This window comes from Corvus hawaiiensis, chromosome 4 (genome assembly GCF_020740725.1).
Source record: "Corvus hawaiiensis isolate bCorHaw1 chromosome 4, bCorHaw1.pri.cur, whole genome shotgun sequence".
NCBI lineage: Eukaryota > Metazoa > Chordata > Aves > Passeriformes > Corvidae > Corvus > Corvus hawaiiensis.
In genome coordinates, this window is record NC_063216.1 from 17,750,955 (window position 1) to 17,766,957 (window position 16,003).

The 16,003-nt window shown below is 42.1% G+C and overlaps 1 protein-coding gene across 3 annotated transcripts; it reads right to left on the reverse strand.

Annotated features, from left to right (window-relative positions):
* Positions 1 to 324: 324 nt before the first annotated feature.
* On the reverse strand, positions 325 to 12,920 carry CMAS (cytidine monophosphate N-acetylneuraminic acid synthetase). Of its 3 annotated transcripts, none has more exons than XM_048301961.1 (9): positions 12,689 to 12,920; positions 9,900 to 10,042; positions 9,518 to 9,673; positions 6,821 to 6,954; positions 5,872 to 5,966; positions 5,020 to 5,191; positions 3,371 to 3,521; positions 2,319 to 2,601; positions 325 to 1,058 (listed from the first exon to the last, which is right to left on the reverse strand). In XM_048301961.1, exons 1-8 carry the CDS (start codon positions 12,847 to 12,849, stop codon positions 2,327 to 2,329), a joined length of 1,287 nt encoding a protein of 428 aa, XP_048157918.1. In that variant the 5' UTR covers positions 12,850 to 12,920; the 3' UTR covers positions 325 to 1,058; positions 2,319 to 2,326. The 3 variants fall into 3 exon arrangements, with proteins under 3 accessions (XP_048157918.1, XP_048157917.1, XP_048157916.1); XM_048301960.1 differs by having other exon boundaries at positions 325 to 2,212; XM_048301959.1 differs by having other exon boundaries at positions 325 to 2,601.
* Between the last annotated feature and the right edge of the window lie 3,083 nt (positions 12,921 to 16,003).

The window sequence follows — 16,003 nt, forward strand, 5'->3', positions numbered from 1 at the left end:
AAATCTTAAAAACTTGAAATCAGCAAGTATTAATAAATATCTCTGACTTCAAAGGCTGAGATATATGTGATTCATATTGACTTGAATTAAAATTAAGGTCAGAACTCATTGCATTACCTTACAGGAACTGGAGAGGAAGATAAACTGAATAGAAGAAAGAGCAGATAAAAATAAATGAACGGAGTCAGAAGTAGGTGAAGGTGTGCAGGTGATTAGTTTGGGTATTAAATCTGTCCACCTCCACCATCATAAGCCATTCACATGTGGCACATCAACTTGGGAGTGTATGATTTGCAGTACAGAAACTCACCACAAGCCAGCCCATAACCATTCTCTACTCAAAAGACTAGAGAAAGCTGTTTATTTAAAATTTGACGTAATCAGCTATTTTTTCATAACAGCTTATAACAAATATTTACATAATTTCCTTTTTTTCCATTTCACATAATCATGATAGAACAGCCCACATTACCTAAGGTCTTCTTTGGAATACACTAGGCCTTTTAAAGTAAAAAACAAGTACTCATGTGACCAAAAGATGATTTCAAAATAAGCCCAGTATAACTAAAATGACCAGTCTGAATGAGTAACACCCCTCTAATCAAAGGCAGTCATGGTGTCACATGTACTGGAACAGGCATTGGAAAAATATTTACACATTTGAAGCTTTCCCAGGACTTGGGATTTCACCTCTAAGGGGACAGAGGTACCCTCATTGTCTCTGCCTCCTGACCCCTAAATCCTTCATATGATTGAGGCCCTTCTATAAAATCAAGAGGAGTAATTAAGACATCCCTCATCCTACTCTATAATTAGGCTTTCCACAGCAGTGTGGGCAATCCAAATCTGAACCTTTCAGGCAGTAGATCATGCATATCCCATTTTTTTTTGGTAAACTGTCTCTACAGCTCTCTTATCTTTCATATTCCTCCCAATGTAAGATTATACCACGTTCTTCTAAACAAGAATTCATCAAAGTGAAAACACTGACGTCCAAAATGTGGCTCTCCTCTTGTCAAAGTCCATGGATTTATCCAGCACAGAACCCTAAAATGTGACTGAAAGGAGACATTTCAATTTAGGTGATTTAAGAACTGATTAGTACAGTAAACAATTAATCTGTTAACTGTAGATAGGCAGTAAATAACTTCAGTTCAACATTTTGCTTTGTGAAAGGAAGTAAACACAAAATCAATCAGAGGCCAATATATCAGATGATATTATTCTGGGAGTGTCTATTTAGCAGAGAAAATAAAATGACAAGCCATTAAAATTCACCTCACTTGTAATTGCCAGTGTACCATGGGTATTTTTATTTTTTAGCATAATCCAAAACAAAACTTGACTCTGATAAATACTATGGTAGTTGTAATGTACAATACAAATCCTATTTTCCATAAATAAAGCATGTAAACCAGCTTTAACATGTTAAAGTGGTCTGTATATATATTTTATATAAACCCACATTAACTATGGTTTGGATTTTGTTGGTTTTTTTTTAAACAGCAGCTACTTTTCTATACAATAAACTTAGGACTTTTATTTGGCTTTAACTCATTTGTGGTTGCAATAGAGTCTTCATACAAAGAAACTGAGTTTCTGCAGAGATCTCAAAGCCAATGGGAAATTTAACTCCAAAATTGGCAAAATATTAATTTAAGCACTTCAATAAAACCCAAAATAAACAGATTCCAAGAGGCACAACTCCAAATGCGATTTAATTACTTATGAGCTTAAAACTGAACACATGCTAAAGTGCTTTCTTTAACTAATATTAACTTGTTTTACAGTAATGATGTTGTAGTTTAAAAACAGAGGAAGAAGTTTTATTAATAGGATTTTACACCTGACCTCCCCAGCATATGTTAAAACACTTCCTTGCTAAGGACAAAGCCTGTAAAATGCAATCACACAACCACAACACCATGCATTTGGTAACAGAAATGCAAACCACATGAGCAAAACTGACAGAAGTTTTGTTTGGTTTTTTTAAGCCTGAATTACAAATCTTCAAGTCATGCAAAATCATTGATCCCTGAAAACAGTCAGATTATGAAATAAAGATGCACCATTCCTGTAGGACAGGTGTGATGATTAAGAGTAGATTTACAGGGCATGCTCTTTTGTAGCATTCCTCCCATTGAACTTAAATGGCTTTTAAAATCATCGTGGATATGTTCCTATTTTCAGCATATAATCATGAATGTGGGACCTGGAATTAGAGGGAGACACCTTTTAAACTCCACTGCGCTGTAAAATTTGAAAGGTAAGCATTCCTTTGGGATAGGGATTTACTGCGGAAGAAAAGCAGGACTGACCAACGGCGTTACTCTTTTTCCATCAGCTCCTTATTTCCTTTCCTGCTGTTCTCATTCCTGCCTCTTTCCTTCCCTGCTGAACTGATTTCTTCCAGTTGCTTCCTTGCAGAGTTCACTTTCTCTAAGAGCAGGAATATGTGTTCCGCAAACTCCCGCACAGCTCCACAGCCACCTCTGCTCTTACAGATATACCCAGCAGCCTTCTGAGCAGCTGCACAGCCATCAGCAGGCACACCACTCATGCCTGCCTGCTTCAGGCACTCCACGTCAGACTCCTCATTTCCTAGGGAGGAAGATGACAGACAAGGCAAAAGATCACAGAGGGGAAAGAATCAGTACTTTTCTCAGTGTTTTTCTATGTATGCATCAATCTGATTTTTGAAATTTGGGGGTTTTTATCACAATCTTCATCTCAGCAGCTCAAAAGCCCTTTGCACATTCAAGTCAGTTGTTGGAAAATCGTGGTGATCCATGTAAATGGTGATCACACTTCACAATCTTCAGGCAAGAGAAGAGTACTTTTAAGAGCAGTAAAATGATGTGAGCAGCTGAATAAGCATTGGCAGGACCCCACACTTAACCTGACACTGAAATACAGCTCAGCACAGAACCACATGGCTTTCAGTTCTGATTCTGTCCATTTGTGATTACCATTTCAGAACATAATCTATACAATATCCCTCTGAAACAAACTAGAATCAGTTCAAAATTGTCAGCTCTAAGTGTATGCTTATCAACATTTTGTTATCAAAATGTTTCCTAAAAGCAAAAGTTTTCCTATATCCCACTGGAAAAACAGTGAAGACTTCCCTTTACCAAATGAAACACTGATTCATCATTTGGATTGTACCCTATCAAACCTTAAAGTACCTGCTTTTGGTGATTGTGTGCTGCAATTTGCACAGCAATCCCATTAAATTCAGTGTATTTACAAAGAGAAAAGCGGTTTGAAGCTCAGCAGCACTATGAAATTTCTCTTTGTCTACACTATTTAAATCTACCAAAATAAAAGATAGACCAATATAAAATATACCAAAAGAAAAGGAACTGACCTAAGTAAGCCACCTCTTTCCAGCTCAAACCCATGTCTTCCTGCCAGTCCTTCAGAACCTGTAGTTTATTTGTTGCATTAACTTTTGCTACACATCCCAGTTGCATAGCTGACAGTGTTTTTGAACAATCTCTGTCAGAGATGAGTCGAACCTATTGAAATAAAATTAGAGTAAGTTCTACATCCCAAGAAATACAACATTACTATTGCAAAAAAAGTAGTTTTGCTAATAGAAGCTCTCCCAGGCATCAGAAAAGCATTGAATAATTGGTTTTCACAACTCAGAGCAGAAGCGATTAGCATCCAAAACCACAGACAGTCTTGAGGTTCCTTTAGGAAAGTGAAATACCTTTCTGCAGCGCCCCCTGACGCTCAAAACAAAATTAACATTTGTCTTTTTAAATACAACATATACAAATAAAATACTAAATATCACAGTATGGTGGTGTGGTGACTATCTAGTGCAGTATCATCTAATTAAGTCATGGTATGGAATGAGAGAATTCCCAAGAAAGATTTCCGTAGTATTTGTAGAACATGAAGTTTTTAACTTGGCCCCTCTACTTAATAACATAATTTTATTTACAGCAGCATTTCATAGCATCAAACCAACACTAAACAGACTGAAGCAGCACAGCACATTTATCTCTGGAAGTTCATTCCAAATTTGAAGTTTCAGGAATGATGTACAAGGTAGGCTAAAACCAGAAGATAATTGCAGCAAGGTTTTTAGAAATCTCAGATGCAACTTCTTCAGGTTTTCTGTCCAAGATGTAGACAAGCTTATCTTCCCTAATTGCTTTTAAATGCTACCAAATGCTCGGCACTGATTTTAAGTACAGAATGAAGAGAAGTGGAGCACAAGGTAGGACTGTATCAGCAACATACACTAGAAATGAATGAAGTGCAGCACAAAGACCTAGGGGTTTTTAATGAAACATTCCAAGTCAAAGAAGGTATGGAAATGAGCTCCCACAGGCAACAAAACAATGACTACAAGCTTCCCACCCCTTGGGCTTCACAGAAAATGAAGCTGAGGGACTGCTGAAAAACCATCTACTCCATTTCACAGGAGTAGGCTCTGGGGTGACCCAAGTGCAGCCTTTCAGTGCCTGAAGGGAGCCCACAGCAAAGACAGAGACAAGGGCCTGGAGTGACAGGACAAGGGGGAATGGCTTCACACTGACAGAGAGCAGGTTTAGACGGGATATCAGGAAGAAATTGTTCCCTGTGAGGGTGGTGGGGCCCTGGCACAGGTTGCCCAGAGAAGCTGTGCCTGCCCCTGGATCCCTGGAAGTATTCCAGGCCAGTTTGGATGGGGCTCTGAGCAAGCTGGGATAGTGGAAGGTGTCCCTGCTCTGGCAGGGGGTTGGAACAAGATGATTTTTAAGGTCCAACCCAGGCCATTCTATGGTTCTGTGAAATGGAGAAAGATGCTGTAACTACTGTGATTGAGAACTTTCTCAAAACTCTTAACTTCCTCTAAGAGTTCTGAGGATAACATTTGTCCCCACCAATATATTATGCTGCTTGATCACAAGTACTGCGAAGAAACTTCAACTTCTATGCTGCCAGAATACAATTTTTTAGAATCTTTTAATGTGCAGGTTACATGAGACATGAAGGCTCACACTTCAGAACAGCACTTACCTGGATTCCTCTTTTCTTCAGCAGATCAATGCCAACAATATCTCTGTAATCATAGGAGACCATTTCCTTGTGATCTTCTGTCACATAAATGCGACCATTGGTCAGGCATCCATCAATACTGCAAACCAAGAGCTTCACCTCTTTTAGTGGCTCTTTGCCAAAATAGCCAAAGCTAGACAAAGAGATTATCTTTTTAGGATGCAAGTTTTTGCACACTTCAAAACCCCAAATATTTCCCATACAGCTGTAATCTTCAGACAGAAGAAACAGCTTTGAAATTCTTCTTTTCTAATGTTTTTTCTCATCACCATCACTCTCCAACTGTATTTTCCCTCTTCAAAGAAACAAACAGAACGATCCAAAGGACAGCTCAGTTATGTTATCCATTTAACAACTAGGATGACAAAGGCACAGAAATTATACTCCATTCCCACCCATTATTTCCTTAGAGTAGCTGCAAAGAAAAGGCAGCTGCTGAGATGGAATCAGCTCAGGGCCTCTACACAAACACTCCCATTCCTGTGGATCAGTTACTGTGGTGTGGAGCACGGTGATCTGGGGCACCTCAGCTGGGAAAGCCAGAGATGATGCTAACACATTACTCTGGTATAGTGGGGCTCACACTTTTCACCAAGCTGAACTTTAAAGAAAACACCAAACTACCAAAACCCTGCCATATAACAAAGGTAATTCAGGTGATTTCAACAGAGATAGGAAAAAATGACAGGCAGAAATAAAGCTGCCCAATTATCTTTGATCTCCATTGCTTCCATTCCATACATTATGAATTCACATGACCACACTTTGAAACAAGCAACATCAAAGAAATAAGGGAATAAAAAGTACTTTTACCTCAACACTCTCTGCTCTGCAATAGGCCAATCAATGTCTATATCAATATCCACACTGTGCTCTGCACGCATTTCATAGTAGGCCATTTTACCACCCTGAAGGAAAACAAACCATTGAAATTTTCTGCTTGGGTCAACCCAAACACAAAACTCTACAATTTAGCACCATGCAATGAAAGCCAGGTGTCTGGTTACACAGTGGCCACCATGGCTTATATAAAAGTGAACCATCAATTATGTTTTTGCCGGTGACACAGAACCATTTGAAGGAACCTTCAGGTTAATAACTATTTCCACTTTACAACTAGAGAAAGTGTGCAAGATGTTATAGCAATTACATCACACTAATTTCACTAAATCTTCTAATCAGCAAAATAGTAATACGTTCAGCATTTGCTAAGGAAGGCTATGATTATTATTTGCTTACTGTTACTTAATCACCAATGGAAAAATATCCACCACACCTCAGTGTTGTTCTGCATCACTACACTGGGATGTAAACATCAGGAAATGGAAAAAGACTTTTAAAGTTACCGTACAAAATTGGCATAAGATTAAACTGGCTGAAAATACAAATTTACAGATTATGACAAGGCTCTGACACTGCATGAAGCTCAGTTTCACACCCTTAGTGGCATTAATGTGAATTCTAAGATACACCAGTGAAATGCAAAACTCAACTCAGTATTGTATTGGCTTAGGGTTATAGCTATATAATACATTTATTTGCATAAATTTATTTGCTATGGAGGATGATGTTACTGGAACTGCTCTAGCTATAACTAGCCCTGCTAAATTACAAATAATTAGCAAACTGTTCTGAGGTCAAAGTGCTGTTATTTCACACTGACTGTAGTAGAAATCAAAATAGAATATTGAATTCAGAACCTTCTACAGCAAGAGTAGAAGATGTATTATTCTGAAGAGCACGAAAAACCAGAAGTACTAACCTGCAAGTAGCCTTTCTCAATCAGATGTCTCTTGGCAAAATAAAATGAGCCATTTTCATAGAGCTCCCCAGGCCAGTCTTGCCTCCGGTACCGCTTTGCTGGATTCAGGTTTTGGGGTTCTGTCATCTTGTTTTCTGTTAACAGAGGGAAAAAAAAGATAAAATAAGCTTTACAGAATTCCTGCTCAGAGTCACTCAACTTCCTAAATAATTTCTGTTCAAAAATTAAGGGCGTAATTCAGTCACCAACTTCTCTCATTATTGCCTCTTGTTGCTCAACTTTATAAAAAACCCCAGACTGGTTTGGGTTGGAAGGGACCTTAAAGATGATCCAGTTCCAACCTCTTGCCACAGGCAGGGACACCTTCCACTATCCCAGGCTGGTCAGAGCTCCATCCAATCTGGCCTGGAACACTTCCAGGGATGCAGAATCCACAGCTTCTCTGGGGAATCACTGAATTGCTTCTCTCTCTTGGAACTGTGGATAAACTGCAGGACTACTCTGTATAGCAGAGGAAAAGGGAATTTTTCATTGCAACTTTGGAAAAAAAACCCCCAAAAAAATCAGCAACAAAAATCCAAGAGGTTATTGGCTCTAAAACTGGTTACTACAAGGAATAGGAGGGACATTCTTGCAGACTGTCCTTGCCAATGTGAAAGAAATACTATTCCTGTACTCCATCTCCTAGTGCACACAGGAATGCCTGAATGCACTCTGATACCTGAAAGGACCGGCCTGAAATCTGCAAGGTGAAAAAAGAGCATATGTGAATAATTTTTGCCTGTGAAAACATCTTGGCACTTCCCCAAAATACATCCTATTTAAGGATATTATGTTAACTCTTCATATATGGTTTAATCAGTGTCCACAAATAAACAAAGAGCTGTCTGCACAAATACCATCCCAAAAGATCCCATATTACTACCAATGACAGTTGTACATGCAGCAGAAACCAAACCAGGGACCAGAGGCTTTTGTCCTTAAGCCCCTTCAATCCAGATGCACAAAGCAGCCAAAATTCACCAGGTCTCATGACCCAGTAACCACAAGAAAGTTAGAGGGCATTCTCAAATACCCAAAACGTCCTGAGGCTTTGGTAGATATAAACACACCTTGTGTTTCATAACCAACTAAAGCTTTGTGCTCACTGAATTGAACATTTCCAGTCAGAGAGAGACCTTTCTCTTTCAGGATCTATCAGTATTAAACCTTAATGCAGAAGGAGCACCAGATCTACACAGTAAAAAAAACCCCATGAAATTCTTTTAATTTAATCAGTTTTCTGAAGCTGTATGGAAAAATAAAAAGAAGAAAAACCATTGTACAATGCTGCTGTGAATTTCCCCTGAAACACCACACTCCTGAAAGGCCATTTGCATTTATCCTTAAGCTGCTCATGTTGGCACAATGCTCTCCTCAGTCCTTGCAGCTGAATGATTCCTTATCTCTCACCACATTAAAAACTTTTGGATGTCGTTTTATGCTGGAGAATTACTTGCTCGTTTAGGTAGGCCTCAAGGCTTTCTTATTTAACAATCTGCCTATGGCACCAATAACTTCAGGAAGCCACATGACACATCCACGTGAGACTTTTTCTTTCACGTTTGTCCCTTCCAGCATCTCAAGATGTGCATGTGGCTTCCTAAACTGCAATCCACAGAATCCTGAAATTGCCACCCATGCTTTTGATATCCCTCTTATACTGCACAAACAGTGTCATTTATTTCTCCTCTTATGAGGAACAACGACAATGTTCAAGTGTTTATTCCAAACAAAGGCTTAACTTTTATTCCAACTTATCTCTCGGATCAAGCCTCATTTATTACATGTGCTCTTTTACAGCATGATGCTTTCTAAACTCACCTAAAATTCATCTGAAGCAGTTACTGCAATGTCTGAGTAACTTTCATTGAAAAAAAAACCCCAACAAAACCCCACTGTGACAGTACCTGAAATAATAATTTTTAAAAAAAGAAGAAAACATTTTTGCTTTAACCACAGAAACAAAACCAATATACATAATGTGTGGAATAGTTCTTTGTACAAGGACAAAAGGTGCTTTATAGCTAAACCAAGGTAGAATCTTTATTTGTAAAATTACAGTCTCTGGTCATCTTGGCCACTGTAGCTGAGAGGCGTATTTTCTCTGGGAAAAACCAGTCATATTCTTCTGGATGAGCTAACCAAGATGAGTTCAGCCCTCATGACTCACAGGCAGTCCGCAGTGTGACATAAGTCAGCAGCCAAATTATCAGGACGAAACAAAGCCTAAGTCCCCAGGCCAAGAGGTTGTCATCCCATCCTCACCAAGATTTCACCTCACATTGTTGGTCATTTGTTAGCTACTGCATAGCAAGAACAAACAATTTTCTAGTTAGGACCTCAGTGTCATGACTGAATATGCATGAATACCCATTAGAAAGAAGTTAAAATGTCAGGTTTTTTGGAGCTGTATTTTCAGCCTAGACAAGTTAAAATATTTTAATTTCTACAAAACAGTTACAGAAGGGCTGAGCAATGCTTGGTATTATCAAGACAGCTGTGCTTGGCAGGAATTTCTAAGCCATCTCACACCTCTCAGAGAACTCAGTCCATGCCTCAGACATCACTTCCTCAAATACCAAGGGTAGGAAAAGCAAGCATTTGAAAAAAATAAAAAGTTAAGTACAACTGTAACCAGAAACACCTAAATATTACCTCCTTTCTTTACCTCACTCCATCTGAATTGATGCCGCCTCACAACAGAGAAGACAGAATCAAACCCCTCCTTCTGGATCAGATCTGCCACTTTTATAAGGTCACTGGGATGTAAACAGGGAGATGTTGCTTGAATATTTCCTACAATATCAACCTCTAAAGAAAAACCAAGAGACATTTATGAAACAATTCATATTTTCAGTAACACAACAGCAAAGTGTGGTATGAGTAGGTACCACACACCAAAAAATAAAAAACCCAAAAAAGGAGAATCTTTCTAGCTTTTATTTACTCAATGCTTTACTTATTTTTCTAAATACTAAGAGCATCACCCCTCTGGGGCTACAATATAAAAGCTCAGCATACTTCACCCCTGATTTACCATGATGATGATTGAGAAACTCTGTGATGGCTTCTAGAGAAGTTGAGGAGTCTTGAGAGACTTCAGGGCTCCTGCGATGGACCTGAGCCCCAAACTGCTTTGCAACCTTCTCGATCTCATCATGGTCTGTGGAAACCCATATGCTGTTGGCAAACAGTGACAGAAATTAATATAAAGAATAAATCCCATCATTGTTGACTTGCCTGTTGTAATTTAACCTGAATAAAACCCCAGCTTATTTATGTATGTATTACACCTTGCAATGAAAGGAACTAGTTCTTGTATTTGTGTTAATAAAACTACCCCAGTCAGTCCAACAATCAGCTTGGAACAATGGAGATAAAACATGGACATTCACTAAAATCTGAATCTTAAATTGCATTCCATACTGGAAGCTTAAGCAACATAAAATTTGAAAGTGTTCTCAGAAAAAGCCAGTGTCAGCACACAGAATTTGTCAGGCACGTTAACAGGTCAATGAACAGTGAATGGGTTGGATGTGGCATTCAGAATCATGTAAGAGCTTAGTTTACAACAAGTAAAACTGCCACGAAGTTTAAAGATTAGCTTATGCTGCAAGTGTGTTAAAATGTGTTAATTGGGCTCCATACAATCCCAGAGAAGGAGCTGTTCAAGTTCCTTATGTTTAGCACAGAAAAATTCCTGTACTGGTAAAGCAAGATTGTGATCGTTCAGGGAAAACAAACATTTACAAAAGGAAGGGCTAATTCTGAGCATCATGTGATGACAAACACTGAGCAACTGTGAAGCCACTGCTGGCATCGTTGTGACAAAAAAGCATGTGAGGTGTAAAAACAAAAGCTATGAAAAGTCACCCTTCCTCTCTCAGCAATGCACTGTCCACAGCAAATGGTGCTGCAGTTACATTTCTTCCCCCAAAGACACCGTGGGATCATCAGAAGTAAAATATGTGTGACAGCGACAGCAATGTCAAGTCACACCCACGAAAACAAACACACAAGAGGTGTTTTCTATAAACTGCTTTGGGATGGTGAACTTAAATACACACTCCCCATTCAGCTAACAGAGTTTTGTTGTGTAACGGGTACCCTGCACACCTTTCCAAAGGTGACCAGGCACCTGCCATGCCTCAAAGTCAGCTTGTACAACCCTGACTGGCTTCCTGTTGCGAAAATTCAGATGCCAAACAGAAGCCACAGAAGGCCATTAAGCAATACAGATTCACCATCATTAAGAAATTATCAGTGACCTCAGTCAGAAGTGTTCTTGTCTGCTACTTTATTAAAAATAAAACAGAATGCTGCATCCTCTACTTTTCAGATACAGCAAGAAAGGTTTTCCAGGCTAGATAACGATACAGCAGCTATGAGATACAGACTGCTCTGCATCTAGCTGGGCTGCATTTCCACTTGACTTGCTCTGAGCATTATGCAGCAGGTTTGCACTGGGAACCTGCCCCTAAGTGTGCTACACACTAAGCACATCCTAACCATGGTTTTAACTATCAGCAAATGTGTAGAAAATCCTCAGTCTTGCTCCTGCAGAAAAATCTGTAATGCCCATATTCTCAACACCAACAACACCCTTGTTTCTATCTAGCTCTAATTATTGCTACAGAAGTTTCAGGCACTTGCCCACAAACTGAGCTTCTCTTCTGAGTCACATGAGCACACAAGATTATTTCCTTCCACTTGACATTTGAGTGAGAATGCTTCTGATGTGCTGTGTCCAGCTGTGGGCTCCCTGATACCAGATAGGAAAATGGCAGCAAGCCCAGCAGGAGCCAGCACGATGACTGGGCCTGGGAGCAGACATATGCCAGGAGATGCTGAAAGAGACATCTCAGCAAGGAGGCGACTTCACTGCTGTCTTCTGTGCTGGGCAGGTAGAGAGAAAACAAGGAAGCTTTTTCTGGGTGAATGCAGTAAAAGCAACAGAAAGGCTGTGGGGTCTCCATCCTCAGAGATCCCAAACTCAGTGCACACAGTCCTGAGCAGCAAGATGGCCACGAACCAAAGTCATCCTGTGCTTCAGCAGATCATCGCCAGCCTGGCAGTTCCATTTAATGCAGATGTCTTAATAAAGTAAAACCATCAATGTTTGCTGGTAAACATTACCAGCTAGTGGCCACCCAACCACGCATCAGAACAACTTTAATGTCAAACTACTGTGTTAAAAGACTTTGATTCCTTCATTCCTCTGCTGCTCACCCTCAGCAGGAAGGGACAGCTGAGCTCTTGACAGGGTGCTTGCCTTGCCTGACCCTTAACCTGGTGCCACAGTAACTGCACCCCTTTGTCTTAAGTGAGGATCTCCTCCAACACTCACTGGCAGAGTCACAGCATGGGTCAGGCTGGAAGGGACCACAGCGGGTCATCTGGTCCCACCTCCCTGCTCCAGCAGGGTCACCTGGAGCAGGTTGCACAGGATTCCATCCAGGCAGCTTTTGAGTATCTCCACCGAGGGAGACTCCACACCCTCTCAGGGCAGCCTATTCCAGTAAAGAAGTTCTTCCTCATGTCCAGGTGGAACTTCCCGGGCATCAGTTCGTGCCCCGTTCCTGACGTTTCCCCTGTCCCACTGCTGGGCTCCCCGGAGCAGAGCCTGGTCCCTGCTCTGAGCCCTCCCTGCAGACGCTGACAGACACCTCTAAAACCCTCTTGACGAAGCGGCGGCTTCCCCCAGCCCCTCCCTACGCCGGGGTCCCTCGGCACCTCCGTCCCGAACCAGAACCCCCCGGCACCCCCATCCCCAACCAGGACCCTCCAGAGGAAGGGGAGGCGGAGGGGGATACAGCGCGTGCGCACCTGTGGAAAACGCCGGCGTCGATGGCGGCGCGCAGCACCCAGCCGATAAGCGGCACCCCCGCCAGCAGCTTGATGTTCTTCAGCGGGATCCCCTTGCTGCCGCCCCGCGCCAGCACCAGAGCGGCCAGGTGGGGCTGCGGCCGCCCCTCGCCCGCATCCATGGCCGTGTCCGTGTCCGTGTCCGTGTCCCTGTTCCTGTCCTGCTCCCCTCTCGCCGCGCCCTGCCACGCGCACGGACCGCCCCGCGGGGGCATGCCGGGAAATGTAGTCCTGCGCTGCCGCGCATGCGTGTTGGGAGGGCGTCGGAGAGACACCGGGGGACACCGAGGGACCCGCGGTTTGGGGGGCTTGAGGGGGGTTTCGGGGCATCGTCTGCCCTTTGTTGAGGAGAGGGTGCTCCTTGGGCACAAGGTGCCCCGCAAAGCCCTGTCTGCCTGCTTTCACGGCTGGCCGGATGGCCGGACCTCAGCGGTGTGTATCTCTTTAGTCTAGAGAAGACTGAGAGGGAATCTCATTAATGCGTGTAAATATCTCAAAGGGTGCCAAGAGGATGGTGCCAGGCTCTTTCCAGTGACAGGACGAGGAGCAATGGCCATAAACTAAACACAAGGAGCACTGCATGAGGAAGAACTTCTGTACACGGAGGGTGGCAGAGCCGTGGAGCAGCTGCCCAGGGAAGTTGTGGAGTATCCCTCTCCACATTCCAACCCCACCTGGACATGCTCCTGTGTCACCTGCTCCAGGTGACCCTGCCTGGGCAGAGGGTTGGACAGGCTGATCTCCAGAGGTCACCCTGACGGTTCTGTGGTTCTGCAGTTCTTTGTGGACGTTAGCAGGACGTGGCTGCCATCCCTGTGGGCGCCCAGGACGTGGCTCTAAGGGCGGTGGGCTCATCCCGCGGAGCCCCGGCAGCCGAGCGCGCTGCCCAAGCACCGCGACTGACAATTCCGGAGGTTTCTGTCGTCCCCAGATTCCAGAGGTTTCTCCAGCGTCATTCTCCTGAGCGTCTCCCTCCTGAGCAGCCCCGGCAGAGGGCAGAGCAGCCACACGGAGTCTCGTGGTGAGAAGGGGAGCTGGAAAGCACTCCTCGCTTCTCCTTTCCCCTTCCTAAAAATGTACTAAAGCATAAGAACATAAGATGTTGCCATTCCAACTGTCTTGCAGAAATCTAATGGGAAAAATCAAGTAATCCACTGCTGACATAAGTCTGCACGGGAATTTGGGGTTTAATATGGTTTAGAAAATGGAAAGTAGAGGCTGTTGAAGAAATCACGGAGTTACTCCTGGAGGGTCTCAGTCCTGTGTCAGTCTGTAGTGAAAACGGACCACATGTGGGTCACCGATGTGCTCTGGTTATTCAAGATGTGTTGTGGAACAGAAGGACCTTATCTATCACTGCTAAGTGGAACATTCCCACTTACATTCATCTGTGGACAGACATTTAAGAAAAATAATCATATTGGGGCTTTGTTTTACTTTCTGAGGTATTCCAAGAGACCCAGCAGAGATAGAGAGCTTGCTCTTCTATTCTGCAGATCAAGGCAGCTCCTTTCAGGGCTTTATTTTTTAATAAGATGAAATTAGTAGCCATAAGGTTCTGAGGAGTGTGATTCCTGCAGGTTACTTTCCATGTGTTTATTTTAATTTTTTTTTTTTTAACTCTAGGATTTTAAGCCTTTGCCAGAGCCAAGCTCCCACATGTTTAGCACTGTACTTCTGTCAGAGTTTGCTGTGCCCACAACAGACCAAGTTCATTAAGGTTGGAAAAAACCTCCAAGATCGAGTCCAAACTTTGACTGAACACCACCACATCAATGAGACCATGGCACTAAGTGCCACATCTAGTGGTTTCTTGACTCTACCACCTCCCTGGACAGCCCATTCCAATGCTTGACCACAGTGAGGAAATTAAAACCGCCTGTAATTTGGTTCACCACATGGTGAAAATTTTATGATTTATCAGTAATAATACTTCAGCTAGGTAATACGGTTCAGTACCCTTCTCACAGTCTAGCAGTATCCCAAGCAGAGAGCTGAGTCTGGGTTCAACTTTCAGTTACAGAGAAAAGAAATGACATTAGGACATCTGGCACACATCATAGATGCCATGCTAGATGGGGTTCAGCTAATAAGAATTTTTTTACAGGTCTGTGAATAATTAAAACTGATTTAATTTTTTTTTTTCTCTTCATATCAAAAGCAAATCTTTCACTCACAGGGCTGAAACGGTCCTCGCACAAGCATCTTAAATACTTCTGTTCTTTTTCACAGACTTGTATGTAACCCAGTCCTAAAGACTATCAGTAATGTTAACTGGATAACCTGTCCAGGCAATGTAGAGATTTGTATGATAGCAAAGATTTTCCTAATCTTTACTAAATCTTCTTTTCTGTAATATGAGTCCATTCATTCCTGTCTTATCTGAAACAGATCTGGAGATTAGATTATTTCTTCAGCAGGCATGTGCCTATTTGAAAACAGGCCCCATCTCAGCTCAGACTTTTCCTTTTCAGGATCAGACCCGTGAGTTCAGTCTTTCTCCTGGTTCAGATCTTCCAGACTTCCCATCATCACCATTATTCTCCTCTGGGCTGCTTATAATGTAGTGCTCAGAATTAAACAGGATATTGCAAGGGAGTGAAGCAGAAGGATTACTGCTTCACATACCTCATTTATACAACTCTATAATTTACCTTTTCTTGTGCAATATTGACATAATTCAGCCAGTGGCTTGCTTTGACCTAAGGTTTGTTTCTGCAAGAGCTGGAGTATAGCCAGATGCTTCCAAACCTCTGCCTTTGCCTCTGGCTCTGTGTGTGCCCCAAGGCAGTTTCCTGCAGTCATTCCTACAGCAACCAGACCTGTCCCCACATTAAAATAATTTCATGAAAACCCCATTCCTGTAGTTTATTTATGTGAAATCTATTGATAGTTTCACTGAGCTTATGATATAGGACATCTACTCAATCTCTTCCTAGCCACAGGCCGGGGTTTGTAGATTGAAATTATACTGGCTTGACTCATTCTCTGTAAAATTTTATTGCCTGCTATTAATGCTTTGATTTATTTTATGTGCTCATCAAAACCTTTTGATTATTTATTCCAGCTTTTTTTTTCCAGGATCAAGTGTTCGACTAATGGTTCAAATGCATCTGTATCAATATTTTAGTTCAGCTCAACAGTGCATTTCTACTGACTCTCCAGCTACCTAAGCTGTTGCTGTGTGACACTACTTGCCAGAGCAGACAGAGGGGATGGTCCCCAGGCTCTTCCTTTCTCCCTGTTTTTAACACAGGGAGCATTTTGTGCTTTCTG